This window comes from Lepidochelys kempii, chromosome 3 (genome assembly GCF_965140285.1).
Source record: "Lepidochelys kempii isolate rLepKem1 chromosome 3, rLepKem1.hap1, whole genome shotgun sequence".
NCBI lineage: Eukaryota > Metazoa > Chordata > Testudines > Cheloniidae > Lepidochelys > Lepidochelys kempii.
Genome location: NC_136382.1, coordinates 43,421,117 through 43,444,373, shown reverse-complemented (window position 1 = coordinate 43,444,373; position 23,257 = coordinate 43,421,117). Strand labels below are relative to the sequence as shown.

The following is a 23,257-nucleotide window of genomic DNA, read 5'->3' as shown; positions in this document are numbered from 1 at the left end:
GATTTGTAAAAGAAAAATACTAACCCGCTAACCGTAGGTTTCAGGCTAGAAAAAGAGGGGATTCCAAACACACATGTTAAAATATGGATTTAACTTAATTATAGTATTAGTAATTTTATAGAGACCAAGAATGTGCTAGGTACTTTATAGTCTCATAAAATATGAGGTCTCGGCCCTGGAGAACTTTTGATTTAATTCCTGATCCTGACCCTACTCTCCAAGCTCCCATGGCAGTACTTTCAACACCCCCCCCCCCCCCGCTTCTGAATAAAAAGAATAGACATGAGCCAACAAATGGGAGCCTCAACAAAAAGATGACGAAATAAGTGGTTGGGTGATGAAGGATTCAAAAATAAGGTTAATTACTTAATGATTTTTCACCTGTCTTATTTAAAAATATTTTCCCCAGAATGTACAAAACTCAGTGTGATAGTATCACTTTGTAGGGCATACTGCCTGGCTTATTCAACCTTCCATTCTCTCTCACAATGCCTCACTCACTTCCCCTCCTTGATGCCTCCAGCTTCACTTACTATCCAGCCCTCCTTCTTGTTTTGCCTCCTTTGCCGTCCACCTACCCCAGTGGTTCTCAAACTAGGGCCACTCCTTGTTCAGGGAAAGCCCCTGATGGGCCAGGCCAGTTTGTTTACCTGCCGCGTCCACACGTTCGGCCGATTGTGGCTCCCACTGGCCGTGGTTCGCCGCTCCAGGCCAGTGGGAGCTGCAGGAAGTGACATGGGCTGAGGGGGATGTGCTGGCTGCCCTTCCTGCAGCCCCCATTGGCCTGGAGCGGTGAACCGCGGCCACTGAGAGCCGCAATCAGGCAACCCTGCGGACATGGCAGGTAAACAAACTGGCCCGGCCCACCAGGGGCTTTCCCTGAACAAGCGGTGGCCCTAGTTTGAGAACCACTGAACTACCCTTTATCCTTACTCTACATGGCAACCATGACAGGCATCTTATCAGTACTTCACTCCACCTTCTGACAATTGCTCCCTTCCCTTCATATCATTTTTAATGTCAGAGGTTCCTAGGGCTGTGAAGACTGTTCTCATTCTTTTCTCCCCTCCCTTCCCCAATTTGCTTGCCTGAACAGAGGGCTTGCACAGGCTCCCATTAAAAAGGGAGCAGCAAAAGAAATCTTGCCTTATGTGGCACTGAGGATGTCCTGCTGGCTCTTTTGCTGTCTGACTCCCCATGAGGAGGTAATCAGAGGTGTCCAAAAACAAAACAGCAAAGTGTCAGGCCTCATTAACAGTGTACAGTCCAGAGATTATAAAGGTCATGTATGGGAGGAGGGTTTGAAAAAAACAACAACTCAAACCAAAAAAGAAAAAGTAGCGATGGTTATGATAGATACCAGGGGAATCCTTAGTGAGGGGGCAGCAGTCCAGTTTGGCTTCTTTTGGGAAGCCAGAGTGGCACAAGGGAGTGAAGTGGGGAAGAGAATCTGCCACAATTTACACTGATAACATGATGGGTGATGGGGGAAGGGAGGGAATTCTCAAAGTAAAAACAGAACCTAAAGCATAAAGCAATATACTTGTTTGCTTCCATTTTTTGTCCTTTTAGTAGTAGTAGTATTAATTTGGATTATGATAGCACACACAATCTCCAATCAGAATTGGGGCAACATTTTGAAAGTCGCTGTACAAAAACACAGGACTATTTAGTCCCTGTTGTACTATGATCTTCTAAGTTAAGAGGCACTGCAACAAATGAGTGCAACAAACAAGAGGAGTGGAGAGGGAGGTTGAAGGAAGTGAGGATACCATCACATGGTTATGTGGGCTAGCTATGTATAGAACCAGGTGGTTCCAAGTAATTTCAGAACATGTTTTTTTTTAAAAAAAATAATAACAGCTATACCTGACTGTTTCTCCGATAGCCATAATAAATTTGCTGATTTCATGTAGGCATCAGAGCACAGGTGTTTCATGAAGGGATATCCAAAAGTGGAGATAATAGAGGCATTTATTAATCAATTTAGGGAGGATGTTCCAGGTACAAGGGGAAGCATGGAAGAAAGAGAGAAGTGGACAAATGAGTATTATAGGCTGTCATGATGGGAGATGAGCACATAAGTATGGTAGGGAAGAGTTACACAGGGCATTCAGGATGGTGACAAGCAGCTTAAACCTGATTCAGGGAAGAAGGAGCTAGTAGAGGAAGTATTTATTTGTTTAGGCATTTATATGTCAGTAATGGTGATTGTGGTATTAGTTTTAATGGTGTGCTTATTGCATTGTATTTGGTTTTGTATTTTTCTTGAAAATGTGTTGTGCAGCCAAATAATAGCAATCCAAGGAGGGGAGGTTGCCAGCATGGTTCTCTCCTTCTACACTATACACATATCTCTTTCTCTCCTTCTTCTTCTTCTTCGAGTGATGGTCCCTATTGTGTTCCACTGAGGGTTTACTCATGCATGCCATGCATCCAGAGCCAGAGAATTTGAAAGTAGTAGTGTCCGTTGGTCCATGTGCCCTTGTTTCACCTCATAGTTCTGTCTGAGGCAATAAATGGTGGGGAAAACTGACTTTGTCTCCAGTTCCTTCTCACCACCATATGGTCCAAGTCACAGCTGCTAGTTTCCCTCATCACCCTCTTGCCATGGCAGGACACACTGTATTTATATATCCGTTGACTAACTAGGTTTTGGAAAGGTCTCCTCAGGACTTTCCCACCCATACAACCTATCACCCCCCAGTAGCACCTCAATCTCGTTCTATCAGTGTTAATGAAACTGCCCTTGGAGTCGCTGGCTTCATGCTCTATGCCCCTCATTTCCATGAAAATCACCTTTCTAGTGGCTATTACTTTGGAGAGATGGGTAGATGAACTTCGGGCCATGATGGTGTATTCCCCTTTCACCACATTTCATGACAAAGTCTCCCTGTGCCTACATCCAAGTTTCTATCAAAGGTCGTATCTCGGTTTCATCCCAACCAACCCATACACTTACCTGATTTCTTTCCAAAGCCTCACACCTTAGCAGAGAAGTGAAACCTTCACTCCTTTGATGTCCACATGGCCTTGACCTTCTACTGACAGAGGACAAGACCAATCAGGAAGTCCTGTACACTGCTTATTAAGGGGACAGGAGAGGATTAAGGGGCAGGCAATCTCCATACAGAGGATTTCCAAGGGAGGTGTATTACACTGTTATCAGTTGTCAGGACTGCCTTCGCCCTGGAGGGAGAGCCCATTCCACGAGAGCCCAGACATTGGCTACAGCCACACTCCATTGCGTGTCACTTCCAGACATACATAGGGCCGCCACATGGGGTTTGGAGCATACCTTTGCTGTGTACTACACCTTTGTGCAGGACTTTGTGATGGACACATCATTTGGTGTGGCTACCCTCCATTCAACCATTTCTTCCTCTTCCTCGCACCTTCCTCCAAATTAGGTGCTGCTTGTTAATCACCCTCAATGAAATACAATAGGAACCATCACCTGAAGAAGCAAAGGAGATTACTTACCTGCAACTGGAGGTTCTTTCAGATGGGTGGTTCCACTTCTGTATTCCACTTCTTTTTGATTTGCAATGGAGAAGGAACTGAAGATGCGGTCGGTCTGCCCCAACATTTATCACATCAGATAAAAGCATGAGGCAAAGCAAGGGTGCGTGCATGGATCAATGGAAACTGCTACTTTCAAATTCTCCAGCTCTGGATGCATGGCTTGGATGCATAAACCCTCAGTTGAATACACAGAGGGATCCCATATCTCAAAGGAGCTCCAGTTACAGGCAAATAACCTCCGTGTCTTTAGTGTGGAACAAAATGAATGGGCATAGTCTGTGTAAAAAGAGATAGGAGTCACTGTCATTTTAACTGCATAAATTAATTTTTTAAAGGGCAGTGCTGCATTTAATTGTATTTAGTAAGGTACTTGCTCAGTATGAGTTTGGGCACTGAAGATTAGAGCCTAATTCTGCCATCCATGCTCACACTGAAGAGCACTTTGTGAATATTCATAGATCTTAAGAGCAGAAAGGACCATTCTGATCATCTACTCTGATATCCTGCATAACACAGGCCCACAGAATCTCACCCAGTAATTCCTCATTGAGCCCATAACTTCTGTATGAGTCCTAATATATGTTTTAGAAAGATGTCTTGATTTAAAAATATCACCAAGAGATGGAGAATCCATCCTAGGTAAATTATTCCAATAGTTAATTACCCTTATTGTTTAAAACGTGTGCTTTATATTTAGTATGAATGTATCCAGCTTCAACTAGACAATTCCCATGGACTTTTTTGGGACTACTCATAGAGTGAGAGAGTTCTCAACATGAGTAAGAGTTACAGAATCTAGCAATGTGTTCCTCCTATGTTGTTTTTTTTTCCTGGAAGAGTACTGAAAATGTAAAATGCACTGTTCTATATGAATTCTGCTGTTTCCTTGTAGTCTCTTCTTTAAGGATAAAGAGATACCTACAGTGTTAATTAAGCTGTAGAGACTGAAAATCGACTATGTAATTTCAGTTTAAATGCAGGTCACTTCAGATAATGTCTATTATACCAATAGGTTACCTGATTTTTTCCTTCAGTCTAAAGGTCAACAAAAGCTATCTAATTTAATATTTCAACTACTCTGTGTCAGGGGAGTCATATTAATTCAGTGCAATAGACCCCATTAAATTTTGAACTGTGATCCATGGTATGGATTACAATCACAGAATCATAGAAATGTAGGGCTGGAAAGGATCTTGAGATATCATCAAATCCAACCCCTTGCACTGAGGCAGGACTAAGTAAACCTAGACCATCCCTGACAGGTGTTTGTCTAACCTGTTCTTAAAAACTTCCAGTGATGGGGATTCCAAAGCCTCCCTTGGAAGCCTATTCCAGAGCATAATTACCCTTATGGTTGGAAAGTTTTTCCTACTAACTAATCTAAATCTCCCCTGTTGCAAATCAAGCCTACTTGCAGTCTTCTTCTTAGCATATGCATGGCATGCCTTAGGTTGCACATGGCCAGCGTTCATCACTGAATTTGGTCTGCTGGATGGATCATTAGCTTCCCCAGCCCATGCCAGGTACTTATGGGTAGTGAGACATGAACACTGATCCGTGCCTCCCAGCCTACCTGCAGTCCACAAGGAGGACAATTGATCATGGTCCTCTTTTTATAACAACCCTTAACATATTTGAAGACTGGTATCAGGTCCACAGTTCTTTTCTCAAGACTAAACATGTCTAGTATTTTTAACCTTTCCTTGTAGGTTAGGTTTTCTAAACCTTGTATCATGTTTTTTTTTGCTATCCTCCGGAATCTCTCCAGTTCGTCCCTATCTTTCTTAAAATGTGGTGCCCAGAATTGGACACCTCACTCTAGCTGCGGCCTCAACAGTATTTCCCCTTTTTTCTTGGTGGACTCCATATCTTTCCAGCAGACCACTTTCCCGAAACAGCATCCCATGGTTGAGGAAGCTGAAGCCCTCCCATTGACACTGTCTCTGGAGCCAAGCATGGACTTAAAAATGTCATTCTGGTTTTAGAGATATTACTGTTTCCAGAAATATTTTCCTTTTTAAATCTAAGAAATATTACTGCAATCAGTAATGCCGGTAAAACTGGAATGAACTTTTTAAAGTGTGCCCACTATATAAATTTAAAACCACATACTCTCCTCAATCCATACTGGGCACCCACTCCTATCAATTATAGGTTTGTAAAAAAATCGGTGTTAGAATACCATCTATATGTAGTAAGTAAACTTTTAATTAAGGTCATTAATTGTTCAATACATTATTATCACATCTAGCACCACTCTGATGAAAATAGGCTTACTATTTAGACCACCCCTAATTCTGCCCTGTGTTTCTCATTCTTCCCCAGTTTTCTTTTTCTGTTTCTCCCATTTTGTCTTGTGTTTATGTCTCTCCACTTCTTCTGTCTGTATTGCCTTTCCACTGGCAACTCCCAGATGCTGCCCTCTGTGGGATTTATTCTTATTCCATCTGACAAAATGCCCAGCAACTTAAAAGTTAATGTTGTCATTAAACTGTCAGCTTTAGGATTGATATGTTATGCTAATTAATGGAATCAAGGAAGTTCACAGTTCTTAGTCTTTGTGTTGAGCCTTTTTCAGATTCAGGAAGAAAATACAGCATCCATTACACTTGGAATGTTAACTTGGAGTTATAAACATAAGGGCTAGAAAACTTTTAAGGAATATGAGAGCTTAGATTCTGCAAAATGTGAATATTCTATGAGGCCACATCCCTCAAGAATCCAGCTGCAGGTTGAGTGTTTGACACTGTTGATCTATATGAGAGAACTATTTGTGATGTACATAAGAAATGAAACATCTGTTTACTTTTACTGTACACTTCTGTTCAGCATGTGAACAGAATGCTGCCTCAACCATTTTCTATGGGTACAGAGAAAAACTATGGCTATGGCAACTAATTACACTCAATAAATTGCATGAGGAGGAGAATCTTGCCCAACAAATGCAGGAAGCTGCATTTATGGGAGTATTGTGCTAAACTATGACACATTGGTCATGACAGGTACACCAAAATAATTAAGGGAAATTGTGAAAGGTAGCAAAAAAAAACAAACAAACCCCAACAACATAAAAAACATATAGAAGTTGGGTGTGATCCTACTTTCCTTCTTAGCTAAAATTTCTATTAGTCAGAAGAGTTAGATATGCAAGGGATTGGGCTCTGAGTGCAGGAAGTTCACAGCCACATTGACAAACTTTTTTAAATTTAATGTCTACAAACCTTTTTTGCACAATTACATATTACAGCATAGATGTTCAGAACAATAATTTCCAAAATGGTGTTCACAATCAAAGTCATCATGACCAGTAGCGCACATTGCTGTAGTTTCCCCATGTGTAAAATGTGAACAATGGTTATAAATCTCAAAGTAGTACTGATTGGTTAGAGTGTTTGGACAAAGAAAACATTATATAATTATTAAGTAGGAATCATCTCAAGAAAAACAATAGATAAGGAATGTATCGAGTGGCACAATACAGAGAGGTCATGAAGGTGATGAAGTGAGATTTGACATAACAAATTTCTGTTCCAAGTGAAGTTTAAAAAAAAATCTGTACAAAACCAAAACATGACCAAATAACTGGCCAAAACATCACAAGACAAGACAAAACAATTTGCAACAAGAGAACACAAGCCTAATAGTGATGAAGAGAACAAATGTCTGGAGAATAGAGGTGATGCCTCAGTTTGACAAAGTGTTAATATGTGTTACTCATAAGAGCTAGGGAAAGGAGAGGTAACATGTACAAGGCAGGAACTGTTTTGGTCCATGACTGGGCTGCCTAGGCATTATGATAATAATGATAATTTGTATGGGAGATAAGCATGAGGATTTACTGATCATGAACATCTGATACTGACTATTATGCCATCTGAATACAAATTAAACGTTGTTTGAAATGTTGACCCTAACACATGAAGATGTGATTCGTCTCCTTTGAGTATCCTCTAAGAAGGTTTTACATACCTCTGTAATGCAAACCCCAAGGTTGCACATGGTGGTTTTTTGGTTTGAGTTCCCATGCACATTCCCTTCCCAGGCTGTTAGGCACTCAAAGAGTAAAAGGATGTTATTTACATTCTGACATTTGTCATACACAAATTGTCATATCACTTAAATACGTATTGATAGCTGAAGAAAAGGGAATTGTTAGCTTGTTTGATGGATTAACTGGACAGAAAATGAAGAGCCTTAGTTTATTCCCTATCAGGCCATGTTTTTCACCTGAAGAAACTGGCCAGAAGCCAACATAAGCATAATGCATCTCAGTGAGAAAATTTTGTAGAAACAAACTACCTTCCATGATAACAGATAAGCAAATAATATTGTCTCTGATTAGATGCTCCTGTAAAATGTTGCACTGTGTATTTATTAAAATATAGTACATATAACTTAAATATGTTAATTTCATTGTTTTCTTATAGCATCAGTTGCATCAACATGTAATGATCCTGGGACTCCACAGAATGGTACCAGATATGGAGACAGCAGAGAGCCTGGGGATACCACCACCTTTCAGTGTGACCCAGGGTATCAGCTCCAAGGACAGGCCAAAATTACTTGTGTGCAGCTGAATAACCGATTCTTTTGGCAACCTGATCCTCCGACATGCATAGGTATTGAGATCAAATGTTAGCGTTGGACTTGAAGCTAATGCAGATCATATTCCAGTTTTTAAATTGTCTAACCAGTGACCCTACCATGGTGATGTGAAAGTAGTGCTTTTTTAGAAAACTCAGTCTTTCAGTACTTACAAATACTGACAGTCTGATTCTCAAAATGAATGCTATTATAGATTTTTCCAGCATAGTCTATTTTTGAAAATTTGTTTACAGTGAAGGTGACAAGCTTCAAGAAATTATTTATTAAGTGCAAGACAGCATGGTCAGATAGTTAACGCAGGGGACTTGGAGTCAAAGCAGCTGGGTGCTACTTATGACTTTGCCACTACTTTACTGTGTGACCTTGGCTAAGTCATTTGATTTCTCTGTACTACAGTTTCCCTGTCTGAATAAAACAGAGACACTAATATATACCTATATACTATAGATATTTCGGACTCTAAGGTGAAAGGTACCAAATAAGTAAAAAGTATCAAGTATCATATTACTGTTTATACTGTTTATACTTTATACTATCAAATTTGTCATTTTTAAACCCTAGTCAGGTGAGAATCAGGGGCCATGTAAGAAACTGATCTTACCTTAACACCAAACTCTGTACCAGAAACATTTGACTTGAATTAAAAAAGCAAAAGTCCGTGGTTAAACTGAAGATTGTTTTTCTTCATTTTGGATAAAACCAACAAACTGATTCTCTCATGAGTATGACTCTCTGTGCAGTAATTTGTTTCCATGCATTAAGTTTTATCTTCTCAGAAAATTTTAAGATAGATACATATGTACATACAGAGGGAAGGTCAGACTGCCACTGCTGCCCGAATGTAAATAAAAGTTCTTTTGCATGTCCATTTGTGGAATTGTCTGGAAGGAATAAAGTTTCCTGCCTTTCACTATTCTTGATACCTTCCACCCTACATATATGGAATGTCACTTCCATGGGGCTCTGGTTAGTGCATGAAAAGGCTGGGGCCTGGAAGTCTTACTGAGGTGTGTTATAGGGACATCACTGTTATAGGGACATCACTGTTTTGCTGCTAGGTAGGGTTCTTGTTATCTAATTAACACGTATGCTGCATACTCCATGTAGCATTAGAGAGTGCCAGAACCCAGATGGCTTGAACAGCTCCCTTGGGTCATCAGCTGCAAACTTTAATAATTTTCCTTCTTGACTGGACCTTTACGGTCGCCAAATTGCTCTGAGATAGGTTGGACACTTTATTTAATAACCCTTTAGGGTCAGATAGTGTTTGTTCCCCTCACAGTTGACCACTAGGTTGTGTACAAGCCTTTCTTCCCTCTTTCCATTAGGCCCCTTCTGCAGAGGCTGATTACAGCACAGTTGCATTCCTTATACTTCCCCTGAATGCAAGTATAGTTCCTGGCTAGTATTACTAGCTCTCTCAGAAGTAATAGGAAGTATGTAAGACAAAGTCCCCATCCATTTCCCAATTCCATACAGGTAGCAGATTTAGAGCAGCATATGCACTGCAAAATGTCTTTCAAAGTTCCCATTTGTGCAATGCAGCACTGCATAAGGACAAGTTTGGACATCTGATGGTTACAGCCAATGAAACAATTTTTAATCCATGAATCATCAAGTAATAATTCCCAGAGATTTGGATCCACCCCTAAATAAAGAGATTAGAGATAGGACAAAACTTATAGGGTTCTGGATTATGAAGATCAAATTTTCTAGGGTATTAATTCAGTTGTAATAAAACCCAGTGCTTTGTCCAATTAACATACTTCAATTTGTATCTCTTTACAGCCTGTTTTAAAAATCTAAATTTTAATTAATCTGCTGAGAGAGTAACTTGTAGTGAAATGATATGCACATACTTAATATTCCATTTTCGTCAGGGTGACCTTGAGGGGGTTTTCTGTTTAAAATAATCTTTACTGTCATATATACGGCAGTATTGGAATCCTCAGAGTTCTATAAAGCCATGATATACAGCTTTTAAAATTCTCATATAGTTCTTATTCCACTATATTGTGGATGGCTGAGATTTAATAGCTATACTTATTAACATTCTGTACACGGTCAGACCACTATTCACATTTGTTTAACATTTTATGCTGCATTTATACTTTATACCTTTCCTGAGTATGGTCATGTGTTTTATCTCAAGCTAAGTCATCAGAAGACATTGAAGATTTGTGTATATTTACTAAAATAATTACCTATAAAAGGAACCATGCTGTTAATTTGTTTTTTAAACACAGCTTGGCTGATTACTAATACTTACTTCAGTCACAATGGTAGGAGCTCTGCACCTCTGCAAACCGCACTTATTGCTCACGTATTTAAATACTGATTTAGGCACCTAACTTCAGAATTTTGGTTTGAGTTAGCTGTGTGGTTTTCTTTGTTTGTTTGTTTGTTTTTGCCCAAGTGCCTGGATCTGTGAATTGGGTAACACCTTTATTAATTGGATCAAAGTATTTTATATTTCTTCTATGGCCTAAGGTAAATAGCATCATTAAGCATCAATTACTATTGGGCCCTCCCACTTCTGAAAGTGAAGTTTGTCAGGTGAATGATAAATACTTTGTTAGTGCAGCTGGAATTAAATCACTAAGCAAATCCAAAGACCTTATTACTTAGATTTCTATTGCATTTTCAGATTTTAGGAAAACTTTCTTTTTGAATTAAATTGGAGAAAATATGTGTAACACAGGATGTGTTTGTTGTTGGGACTGCAAAGAGATCATTTGTTGGGAATGGAAAAACTATTCTGACTTTTTTTAAAAAAAAGCCAAATCATTCTTATTTGAACAGTTTGTCTGTGATTTTTAGTTTAGCATGTAACTGCTTTCTTTTTCCTTTTTGTATTGACAGCTGCATGTGGAGGAAACCTGACAGGTCCAGCAGGTGTTATTTTATCACCTAACTACCCACAGCCATATCCTCCTGGGAAGGAATGTGACTGGAGAATAAAAGTAAACCCTGACTTTGTCATTGCCTTGATATTCAAAAGGTACTATTTCTAGAAAAACACCTTTGTGTACCAGGTTTTTAAATTAAAAATTATATAATTGATCACTACATAGAATTCCCAATTACATTTCCTAAGCCCTACAGCATGTATCTAATACCTAATTGTTTCAGAATAATATGGAAGAAACAAAATATTTAGCTTTATAGCATTTTTTTGGTGCCCAATGTGTAAGCAGCAAAAAACCATATGTGATGTGTGGGGTATAATGCTTAAAAAAAAACATTTAATTTGTATCATATGTCACACCATTGACCATTTGAGTGGGATAGCTCTATATTAATGGGGAATAATACTTCCAGAGTGTTTGAAATACATGTATTTCAAGTCAATCCCAGAAGTCCCGGATGACTGGAAAAAGGCTAATGTAGTGCCAATCTTTAAAAAAGGGAAGAAGGAGGATCCTGGGAACTACAGGCCAGTCAGCCTCACTTCAGTCCCTGGAAAAATCATGGAGCAGGTCCTCAAAGAATCAATCCTGAAGCACTTGCATGAGAGGAAAGTGATCAGGAACAGCCAGCATGGATTCACCAAGGGAAGGTCATGCCTGACTAATCTAATCGCCTTTTATGATGAGATTACTGGTTCTGTGGATGAAGGGAAAGCAGTGGATGTATTGTTTCTTGACTTTAGCAAAGCTTTTGACACGGTCTCCCACAGTATTCTTGTCAGCAAGTTAAGGAAGTATGGGCTGGATGAATGCACTATAAGGTGGGTAGAAAGCTGGCTAGATTGTCAGGCTCAACGGGTAGTGATCAATGGCTCCATATCTAGTTGGCAGCCGGTATCAAGTGGAGTACTCCAAGGGTCGGTCCTGGGGCCGGTTTTGTTCAATATCTTCATAAATGATCTGGAGGATGGTGTGGATTGTACTCTCAGCAAATTTGCGGATGATACTAAACTGGGAGGAGTGGTAGATACGCTGGAGGGGAGGGATAGGATACAGAAAGACCTAGACAAATTGGAGGATTGGGCCAAAAGAAATCTGATGAGGTTCAATAAGGATAAGTGCAGGGTCCTGCACTTAGGACGGAAGAACCCAATGCACAGCTACAGACTAGGGGCCGAATGGCTAGGCAGCAGTTCTGCGGAAAAGGACCTAGGGGTGACAGTGGACGAGAAGCTGGATATGAGTCAGCAGTGTGCCCTTGTTGCCAAGAAGGCCAATGGCATTTTGGGATGTATAAGTAGGGGCATAGTGAGCAGATCGAGGGACGTGATCGTTCCCCTCTATTCGACATTGGTGAGGCCTCATCTGGAGTACTGTGTCCAGTTTTGGGCCCCACACTTCAAGAAGGATGTGGATAAATTGCAGAGAGTCCAGCGAAGGGCAACAAAAATAATTAGGGGACTGGAACACATGAGTTATGAGGAGAGGCTGAGGGAGCTGGGATTGTTTAGCCTGCAGAAGAGAAGAATGAGGGGGGATTTGATAGCTGCTTTCAACTACCTGAAAGGGGGTTCCAAAGAGGATGGCTCTAGACTGTTCTCAATGGTAGCAGATGACAGAACGAGGAGTAATGGTCTCAAGTTGCAGTGGGGGAGGTTTAGATTGGATATTAGGAAAAACTTTTTCACTAAGAGGGTGGTGAAACACTGGAATGCGTTACCTAGGGAGGTGGTAGAATCTCCTTCCTTAGAGGTTTTTAAGGTCAGGCTTGACAAAGCCCTGGCTGGGATGATTTAACTGGGAATTGGTCCTGCTTCAAGCAGGGGGTTGGACTAGATGACCTTCTGGGGTCCCTTCCAACCCTGATATTCTATGATTCTATGATTCTATGATTTCATTGTCATATTAATGTAATGTCTGCATTGTGTGATACCTAATTCATCTGTATATCATCTAATGTCTGGTGAAGTCTTCAGGCTAATATTAAATAGTGTATTATCATGAAAATATGAATCATTTGCAAGAACTGTGAAGGTAGGGTTCACTAAGTTATCAAATTGAATTAACCCTTCAGAGAAATACTTTAACTTTATGTAATAATGGTCACTTAATAAGCAAAGATGATTATTCTGAAAATGTATTCTTATTGTGTAACATCTAGTAGATGTAGTTCCAATCTAATATGTTTAGACCCAACTTTAAGTTTGTCTGGAAGGATCTTTTTAAACGAAGGAGTCACTCTTGCATTTATTGGATTTCATTGTTTGCAATTCTGGAGCACTGATAAAGTGCTGAGAATGCTCAGCTCCCATTGACGTCAGCGGGAGTTGGGTCTTGCAGGCCAGGGTGCAGAATGCGGTAGTTGCCTGTTATGCTGTGGGCTAGTTTAGTATCACATAGTCTGCATGTCTGAAGTAGTGAGCTTTTATACATGAAGACATCTACCTTTTTCACAATTGGTCATAGTTTGTATTACTAGCGTGTTCTACCAGATATAAAATCCTTGCAGAGGCTCCTCCCTGTGCTCATTTGAAAAATTTCATTGAACTGAATTGAGGCTTATTCATTTTAAAATATTTAAATGCCTTTATGCTTCTGGATGATTACATCTCTTCTCATTTACTTTAATCCCCTTAATATATTTAACAATAACAAATGTTCTCTGATTACATTTTAGTGTTGCTGTTTTTAACAATTGTTCTTTACATATCAATTGCTTTGGCACTGACATTTCATTCCATCCACTGATATTTATGGGAGGAATACAGCATTGATTACCTAGTAGAAGCAACCATAGTAATCACATTCCTAAAGTCAATTCAAACATTCCATAGGGCAGATACATTGTTTTTATTCCGATGAAAAGATAACTTCCTGTATCATACATTTTTTTCTATGAGCAGAATTCCCATTGATTTCCACAAGAGTTCCCCAGTTGAAGAGTGGGCAACATCTGGCCCAAGATGTTCTGTAGGCTGGGTGACTAACATACAGTAGTTTCAGCTTTGTGGGAAGTTCTCTCTGTATGTTGCAAGGGTGACAACAAGGGAGGAGTTTGGTACAAGAAAGGAATGGTATAAAGAGTATTTTAACATGAGAGCCTCTGGTACGAACATATTTGTCCTTCTTGGGATGTGTTGGAAAAGCAAATCTTGAGTAAAAGCCACATTTATATGTCTGATAATGCTGTATTCTGCAAAAACAAAAACTGAATGGGCTGGTGAAAATGCCTAGGTATAAGAACAAGGAATCTTCAACAGTTTTTGGCTATTTCTGTTTCATGTTTTGTTAAAATGATTACTGCACATGTGCAATTGTTTTTCAACTAAAATGTTATAAGGTGTTAAATATGTAGATCTCTTTGACATGCACTATAGTTGGATTGATAAAAAAGACCAAAACATTTGAAGAGGTCTTTATTGACTTCATGCTTTTTTATGCTTCACCACTACACTTGGAATAGATTCCCACTTTGCCGATGTCAGCTGCCACCCGACTTCCCTAGATCCTTCCTTGGAACCAAATTCTTTCATGCAGATGTCTTACTGTATGTTACTCTCATGGACAGTCCAACTTCCTTGTATTAAACATTGATTTGTGTAATGTATTGGAGTTAGACTGAGGGCAAAGACCTTGGAATAAGCCCTCCACTGTGTTTTGCCACTGGGGCAATCTGGCAGTAAAGCTGGTAATACCCAGCCTTAGGGAGATCATCCCACTATAAGAAGTATTATCCATTGGTGTTCAACTAGCCTAGAGACTCTCTTGCCACTTGCATCCCTATTGCTAGTATAGGAGACAAGGCCAGGATACCTCTATATTGATGCTTTTTCTTCACTATGAAAAAAGGTGTATTTTTTACTATGGGGCAGCCTTTTTAATTTTAATTTGACCTGCGATCTTGTGTGAAAACTGCAAACAGCCTTATTTTCATTAGGAATTTAACTTGAGTTAATTATAAATTAAGAAAACACCTTTGTTTCCACAGTGAAGACAAGGCCTAAGACATTCTTGTCTACCATTTCATCTTCTTGAGGCAATTGGCAGGTGAAATAACCAAAGTCTTGTGTACACAGTGTGGCAGTGTGCACTAGATGAATTTTAATTCTAAAGAACACCATGTGGTGTACTAAGTGTAGACTCTGTTGATGTGAACTAAAAGTTCCCCAGTGTGCATTATTGTGCAGCAGCAGAGCTATGTGGGCCAGTTAGTACACAACATGTTGATGTGCTTTAGAAATGAAACCTTTCTTGTGCACATTGGTCCACCAGGTAACAAGCCCTTACAAGAGCCTGTGCTGTTCACTTCTTAGTCATAGCCGAGGACCCAGTCCACTGTCTTCTTATATGTCTTGGAAAGGTCCCTATGTAGAGTAATAGCACTCCCTAAATAATAACAATAATTATAATCAGAGAAGAAAAAAAAGAAGAAAATTCAACTGCAACACTTATAACAGAGACAACAAAATATTTATTTATGGCTTTGTATCCAGAAGGTGATTAGGAAGAAAAGAAAGCAAAACCCACAACCCCCCTGCCTACTTGTCTTTCATTGTTGAGCTTCATGTAGCTCTTGGACCTTCTCCACTGCAGCAATTTTTCAGGTTCTGTCCATCTCTTTATAAGGTTCTCACATTATCATCTTTGTGCTTTCATCCATATAGCCTCCCTGAATTGATCTCAAGGCCACTGCGTAGTCCATGTTGAAGTCTCTCTTAAGGATCCCCTTCTGCTGTACTGCCTTCATTGAATCTAATTGACTTGTACAACGATATAAATATGTGTTGTTCCCCTTCCTGTAATACATTGTAGACCCTACAATACACATATTAATAATGCATTGCTTATAATTCAATAATAAAAATACCTAGCTCTTACATAGAGTTCATAGATCACAAAGCACTTTACAAAGGAGATCAATAACATTTGCCCATGTTATAGATGGTGAAACTGAGGCATAGAGGAGAACTGACTTTCCCAAAGTTACCCAGCAGACCAGTGGCAGAACTGGGCATAGAACCTAGGTCTCCCAGGTTTCAGTCTAGCGTGGTATTCACTAAGAAACTCTCCCTAAATTAAATTCTAAAATTTTACAGTTAATGTTCTAAACTACAGTAAATGCTACAGTTTAATCTAAGTGTGTACCAACAAAAATAAGTTACAGTGTTGGGAGCTCTTCACATCAGGGCAGTTTGGTTTAAATTAGACATTGATCAATTAATGTTTACAAGGCATGTTGTATTTGGATTGTGGGATATACTTTAAAGACTCCTTTATTTCTGCAGATGAAATCATGTTTTTTAAAAAAGAAAAGGCAGCCACAGCATTAAAGTAGTAAATAATTTCTCAAAAAATAGAGACAATGTCATTCTCTTTTCCTTTATTTCAGTTTCAATATGGAGCCCAGTTATGATTTTCTACATATTTATGAAGGGGAAGATTCTAACAGTCCTCTAATTGGCAGTTTTCAAGGCTCCCAGGCACCTGAAAGAATAGAGAGCAGTGCCAATAGTCTATTTCTAGCATTCCGCAGTGATGCTTCTGTTGGCATGTCAGGATTCGCCATTGAATACAAAGGTACTGTTGTTAACATAATATGTGTCAACACACAGAAGGAAAGTGTCTCAAATTAGGATTAATTAAAACTATATTTATACACATAATACACTTATTTTTCATATGTTTGTAATTGTTGTGTGAATGCATATAAATATATTTAAAAGTTAAGCTATACATAATAAATAATGTTTTTGTTACTCTTTTATCTTTTAACATATTGGTGTTGTGTAATTAGTTGATGACAGTCTTATGTTGGTGGTATATCACTTTATATCAGCCCTGTGAAAATGTTCAGTGTAAAAACAATGAAGAAAATGCTATTTTAAATAATATTTGATTCATTCAAAGATACAAGTTTATAATTTTATAATTTTATTATAAGTTATTATTATAAGTTTATAATTTTTTGTTTCAATTTATGTTTAAAAAAAGCCTTTGCAAATGATGAGGTACATAAAAAGGCAATTTTTCTCCTTTTATTTTGACATCCCTGCACACTCTCATTTTCTAAAAGGAAGGGGAAATGGTGCAAATAAAAAAAAAATAGCCAATGTTATTTAGAAAGTGTTCTACTGAAATGGAATTGTCTCACCCAATTAGAATACAGGAATGTTGTACATTTACTGATACATTCCATTACATTTTTTTTTCTCTACACTTTGGTTGTGGGTGATTTGCAGCATGGTGTACGTATACATTGTATGGCTATTTCAGAATAACCATGGATATGTGAATCCTTGTAATTTGGCTGTCATTATTAGCCAGAGTACAAGGATTTATATAATTACTTTTTGGTTATTTCTCAATAACCATCCTGTGAATATGCAACATTTTCTTCTCAAATGAGCAGCTATTTCTCTGCTTAAATTGGCATCTGTGCTCAGAATTTTCAAGCTTTCAGCCTCAAAGATACTGCCTCAGCTTCCCACTCCAGTCAATTGAAGAAAAACTCCATACTCTGTGTGAAAGAAAAGAAAATGAGAAACAAGCAAAACCAAAAGAACATGAATTGTCAACCCACTTAAACCCTGATTCCCATTTATTAACTATCTTCTTTCTTCACCTTTTCTCCTTCAGGCCAGCTAGACTCCTGTCCCCAGAATAACTGTGATATATTTGTGTTTACATTGTTTGTACAAGGAATCCTGGCCTATCTCTTCTGAACTGAATTTGAAACACAAATATTTATTTTATGTAGGAAATAGTAAGGAATAGTATTGCTGAATATTAAGGAGGGAAAGGTTGCACAAAGGAAATGACATAAAAATTCCCAACTTCCCCTCTTCCTTCTCTACTTGTGTGTGTGTGTGTGTGTGTGAGAAATGCACAACTAAGTTATATAATTATATCATATATAATAGGTTTTATATTATAAACATATACATATCAAATAACAAAATGTTCTTGAAATATTAAATACAAATAAACAAAGAAAAATGGGCTATCAAACAGCTGAAAGGTAAATTGTTAAATCTAAACTACCTAAAAATGTGTGTATAATAATAATTAATCACTGGAGTGCATGTCCTGTTAACTTGGTAATAACCATATACTGTAACAATACATTCCAAAACCAAAGGCCTTAGTGTATATTTTCTATAAACTTTTCTGCTATTCATCTTGAAGTTATTCAGCCCATGGTAGACCTTACTTCATAAACATGCAGATTTTGCAGAGTATTATAATATTCAGAAAAACAACAGAAAGAAAATACAGTAAAAGATAACCATGTTATATAATATTTGCACCTCCATTAATGTAATTACACTGCCTGCCAAAAAGTTGTCATACCTTATTATAACAGAAAAAGTATAACATTTTTATCCACTGTAATATGTATCTAATACAGTGCTTCCATTTAATTAACTGCAAAATGCCTTCTAACCATAAAATTATGCTATTTAAAAAACATCTCAACCACATTCTTGAAATAAGGTCATATCTTAATAATGCAAATTATTAATCAATCAATGAATTAAATATCAGAACTAATATTGCCTATTAATCCTTAAAGAATTATTTAAACTTGACACATTAGTATGTTAGATTGGTTAACAATTTGTTCCAGCATAGCAGCTGATAATCTGTCCAATACCTGGGGGATTTCGTGGCTGTGGACTCCTATGAAATTCAGTGTCCTGCTTGCTTGCTTGTTTGTTTATTTATTTATTATTTTGCTAGTTTTCATTAGCTCTTAATGTCTTAAATATAGTGGGTAAAATCCTGGCCCCACTGAAGAAAATGACAAAACTCCCATTGACTTCAGTAGACCCAGGATTTCATGCAAGCCATTTTGTAGTATTTGTACTAAGCTAGATTCACATGGGTGATTTAGGTGCCTAACTGCTCCTTTAGGTGCCTAAATTCAACATTTAACCTTCACTAGCATTCATAAAGCCAGCGCTCAGCTTCCACCTAACCTGCGGGCGCCTAAATTCCCTTCCATACGGGTGTGTGTGTGTGTGTGTGTGTGGTTAGCACCACCACTATTTTGTCATCCTTTTCTTTGTGAAGAAGGGCTGATGTGCCTTAAATGCCTAACTCCAGAAGAGGGTTCATGGCTGTGAATGCCAAGTGGAAGGAGGCACAACGGGGGTAGGCCACACTCCTCTCTTTGGTATTTCCTACTGGATAACTTAGGTGGCTTCCTGATCAGTGTGTTGGCTTCTTTGGATCCCTTTCTTAAATACCTAACTTTCCCTATACAATACATGAGGAACTTGGGTGCCAAACTCTAGGTTCTGAATTCCAGTAGGGGAATTCCAGTGGAGGGGTACATTAAAGTTAGGCATTGTAACATCTAAATCTCCCTTGTGAAGTTAGCCAACTATCTTAGAGCAATACAGGTTTCAGAGGGGTAGCCGTGTTAGTCTGTATCAGTTAGGGTCAGTGCTAATGAGGCCAATTCAGTTAGGGTGGATGTGGCCCATTCCCAACAGTTGACAACTGTTTAGCACTGACCCCCAACTTCGTAAGGCAACTCCCATCTTTTCATGTGCTGTATGTTTATACCTGTTTACCATATTTTTCACTCCATGCATCTGATGAAGTGGGTTATTGCCCACGAAAGCTTATGCCCAAATAAATTTGTTAGTCTCTAAGGTGCCACAAGGACTCCTCGTTGTTTTTACAACAATATGCAACCCTTTCATACAAAAAAGTAGCTGCTCTGGCAATGAGTTGCCCAGCGTATACTTTGGTAGTCCTATGGTATTGTCAAATTTAATACCTTATTACTACTATAACTATTTACTTTTTAATTTTGTTATCATTTCATTCAGACTACTATTAGTTTCCTTTATATCTGAAGATAACCAAATTGAAGGTGGTTCTAAATTTATGCTGTTCTGTTATAGTTTGTTATTTTTCTGTATTGACTATTGGGAAATCACTGAATAGTCTGTGATCTTTAGTAAAAAGGTTGATGTAAAACTGAGGATCCTGTAAATTACCATGTTCTTCTGTTCTGTGTGACTGTGTTGAACTCACACAGCTACTCTGTAGTCCATTTGATCACCAAAGAACAGGGAAAATATTAGTTGTACAGCAATTTCCAAAAAGGGCCATATTTTTTGCAATTTAATATACCAACTCCATACAGACCAACATAGTATATCATTTGAAAGCATATTTTATGCAATTTTAGAGGATGTATGATGTGGAGCTGTGAAGTGGTGACATAAGATATAGGAGAGGCGAAACAATGGTATAGTGTAATTTTCTGCACAGTTCCAGAAACACTGCAACATGATTATGATTGTGGTTTTTACTATTTAAGTTAATTTCAACACCTGAATGTGGTGTTCATTGGCCAAAGCTACCAAACAACAATATATTAAAAGATTTTTACTGGTTTTGTGTGGGAATTTTTTTTCCCCCATAAGCGTTTAAGCTGTTTAGCATGTGATGGAGCTCATCTTTATGGAGTGACAGAAATGGCAAATATTAACATTTTGCAATATATTAACATGAAATGTTTTCACATTGCATTTTTTTAATTGTCAAAGTATCTCACAAGTGATGGTAATTGTTTTCTATATTTTCAACTGGAATTTACTGACCAGGTGAGTCTCTCACTGAAGATTGCGCACCAGTAGCAGTAGGTAATGTGCCCATAGTTTTTACTGCATAGTCGATAGATATAAATGTATGTGAATTCCTAATGTAATGCTTCTCCATTTGTAAGCTTTTGTATAAGCAATATAGCATCTAGCCTGCCTGGCAAAAGGTTTTTTATTTATAATTGCCTACGCATGCAGTACTAGCCTTTGAAATATTCTAGAAAATAACTTTTTAATTCAGGGATACTTATGAATAGGTCAAGATTAGTGCTAGAGATGACAGTATACAGCTTCATATTATGAATATAAAAAACACTCAGAAAAAAGAAGTGATCTAACAAGTAATGAAGACAAAGTCCATGAACAAGATCTTGCCTCTGCACTGAAGAGAATCATAGAATATTAGGGTTGGAAGGGACCTCAGGAGGTCATCTAGTCCAACCCCCTGCTCAAAGCAGGACCAATTCCCAATTTTTGCCCCAAATCCCTAAATGGCCCCCTCAAGGATTGAACTCACAACCCTGGGTTTAGCAGGCCAGTGCTCAAACCACTGAGCTATCCCTCCCCCCCATGTTAGCATGTTACATGCTTGTTACAACTCTTTCCAATCATGTCATCAATAATATGACAAATCCATTTGACCCTGAATCACATCCAGATATGCTTATCAACATATTTACTGGACTGCAAGTAACACCAGATGTACAAGAGTCTGCTGAAAATAGAAGACACTAGAGAAGAACAAATGGAGAGACTTGTAAGAGATTAACTTAATTCTGATGGGACATATAGCATCTTCAGCCCAGTCAAGAAATCTGGCATCAAAACATTTGCTGACATGATCAAGAAGACCAAATTTAAATCTTGCAAGGGAGGGCGAATCACAGCAACTGTCAGTCCACAATTTGTTTTCTGCAAGCCCTGTCCTTAGCAAGATTTAGAGATGATGGTTTCAATTGCAGCTGTTCTTAGTCACATAATAGGACCTGTGCCTATGTCCCTCTTCCATGCTGATGGAACAATGGGAAGAACAGACAAAGCTGAATTAGGGCATCAGCTGGAAGCTTAAGCTAAAAGAAACCATGAGCTAAGAGCATGTGATAAAGAAACCACAGTGTACATCAGAGATAGCATGGCTGTAATACAAATGATGGCTGGCAACAAATCCAGTGTGTTCAACATATGCTTTGAGTTTACCAAAAAATCAATTTGTATATCTTGAAATAATACATACTCATTAAACTAAGAGAAACAAATGCAAATATTTCAGTGGTCATTTTAACTTGTTGCTGGTGTCATTGTTTATCCCCGTTCCTATGGTAATAGCACCACTTAACACTTCCCCATCATACTTCATCATAAAGTAGACATATTAAGCTTTCAAATGATGTATGATGCATGTGTGTGTGTGTGTGTGTGAGAGAGAGAGAGAGTTTGTCGGGAATGTACATTAAGTCAATTACTTTGGTGGTGCCTGATGCTCATCTTTATGGAGCTTAAGGCTGTGGCTTGCAGATTTTCTTAATATCTTACTAAATGATGTAGGTGTAATTTTCTTGTCCAGACAGATAAGCTTAGGCAAGCATCAATGACCTCCTAGCAATATTTAACAGTAAGAAAAATGTATTCTAATTACAAGATGGAAACATTAATCTAATTTTAAAACTGCAAATTGTTAAATACGTATTTTAGATCACTGTTGTTTTATTTATAATCCATTTTAACAGAAAAACCACGGGAAGCTTGTTTTGACCCTGGAAGCATAATGAACGGGACTAGAATTGGAACAGACTTCAAACTTGGGTCGACTATTACTTATCAGTGTGATTCTGGATATAAGATTATTGATCCTTCAACTATAATATGTGTGATTGGTGTTGATGGAAAACCAGCATGGAACAGAGTATTGCCATCTTGTAATGGTATGTATTATATCTGATAGTGTTCAACTTTTGTATAAAGTTAACAGATTCAGAGACTTTTTTTAAATCCTAGAGGTCAAAACACTCAGCCTTTGCCAATAATTACTACACATTAGTGTATGAGATCCCACAAATTTCTATATGTGTATTATGGAACAGATGATTTTGTATTCTGTATAGATGTCCACTGGGTGTTATACTAGACAGAGACCATTTATTATTTTCAAATTAACAGCAACAGCTGTCAAGCTCTAATGACATGGATTATCTCACTGTTTCCTTGTGTTCCCCTTATACTGTTTGTTGTATCCATCTATTGTCTGTTGTGTTATTCTTAGATTGGCAGACCCCTGGGACAGGGACCATCTTTTTGTTGATGGATTCCAAGGCCAGAAGGGACCATCTGGTATAATCTTCTATATAACACAATCCATAGAACTTCCCCAAAATAATTTCTATAGCATACCTTTTAGAAAAATATCCAACCTTAATTTAAAAATTGTCCATGACGGAGAATCCATCACAACCCTTGGTAAATTGTTTCAGCGATTAATTACTCTCAACAATAAAAAAGTATACTTATTTCAAGTCTGAATTTGTCTAGTTTCAACTTCCAGCCTTTGCATCATGTTATACCTTTCTCTGCTATATTGAAGAGCCCATAACTAAATATATG

The 23,257-nt window shown here is 38.2% G+C and overlaps 1 protein-coding gene across 2 annotated transcripts in view; it reads left to right on the top strand.

Annotated features, from left to right (window-relative positions):
- Positions 1-23,257, top strand: part of CSMD1 (CUB and Sushi multiple domains 1) — a 2,003,711-nt gene that overhangs the window by 1,638,809 nt on the left and 341,645 nt on the right. For both annotated transcript variants that reach the window (XM_073336216.2, XM_073336215.2), the window contains exons 27-30: positions 7,953-8,144; positions 10,993-11,131; positions 16,429-16,616; positions 22,387-22,581. In XM_073336216.2, the coding sequence (XP_073192317.1) occupies positions 7,953-8,144; positions 10,993-11,131; positions 16,429-16,616; positions 22,387-22,581 (714 nt within the window). The remainder of the gene's footprint in view (positions 1-7,952; positions 8,145-10,992; positions 11,132-16,428; positions 16,617-22,386; positions 22,582-23,257) is intronic.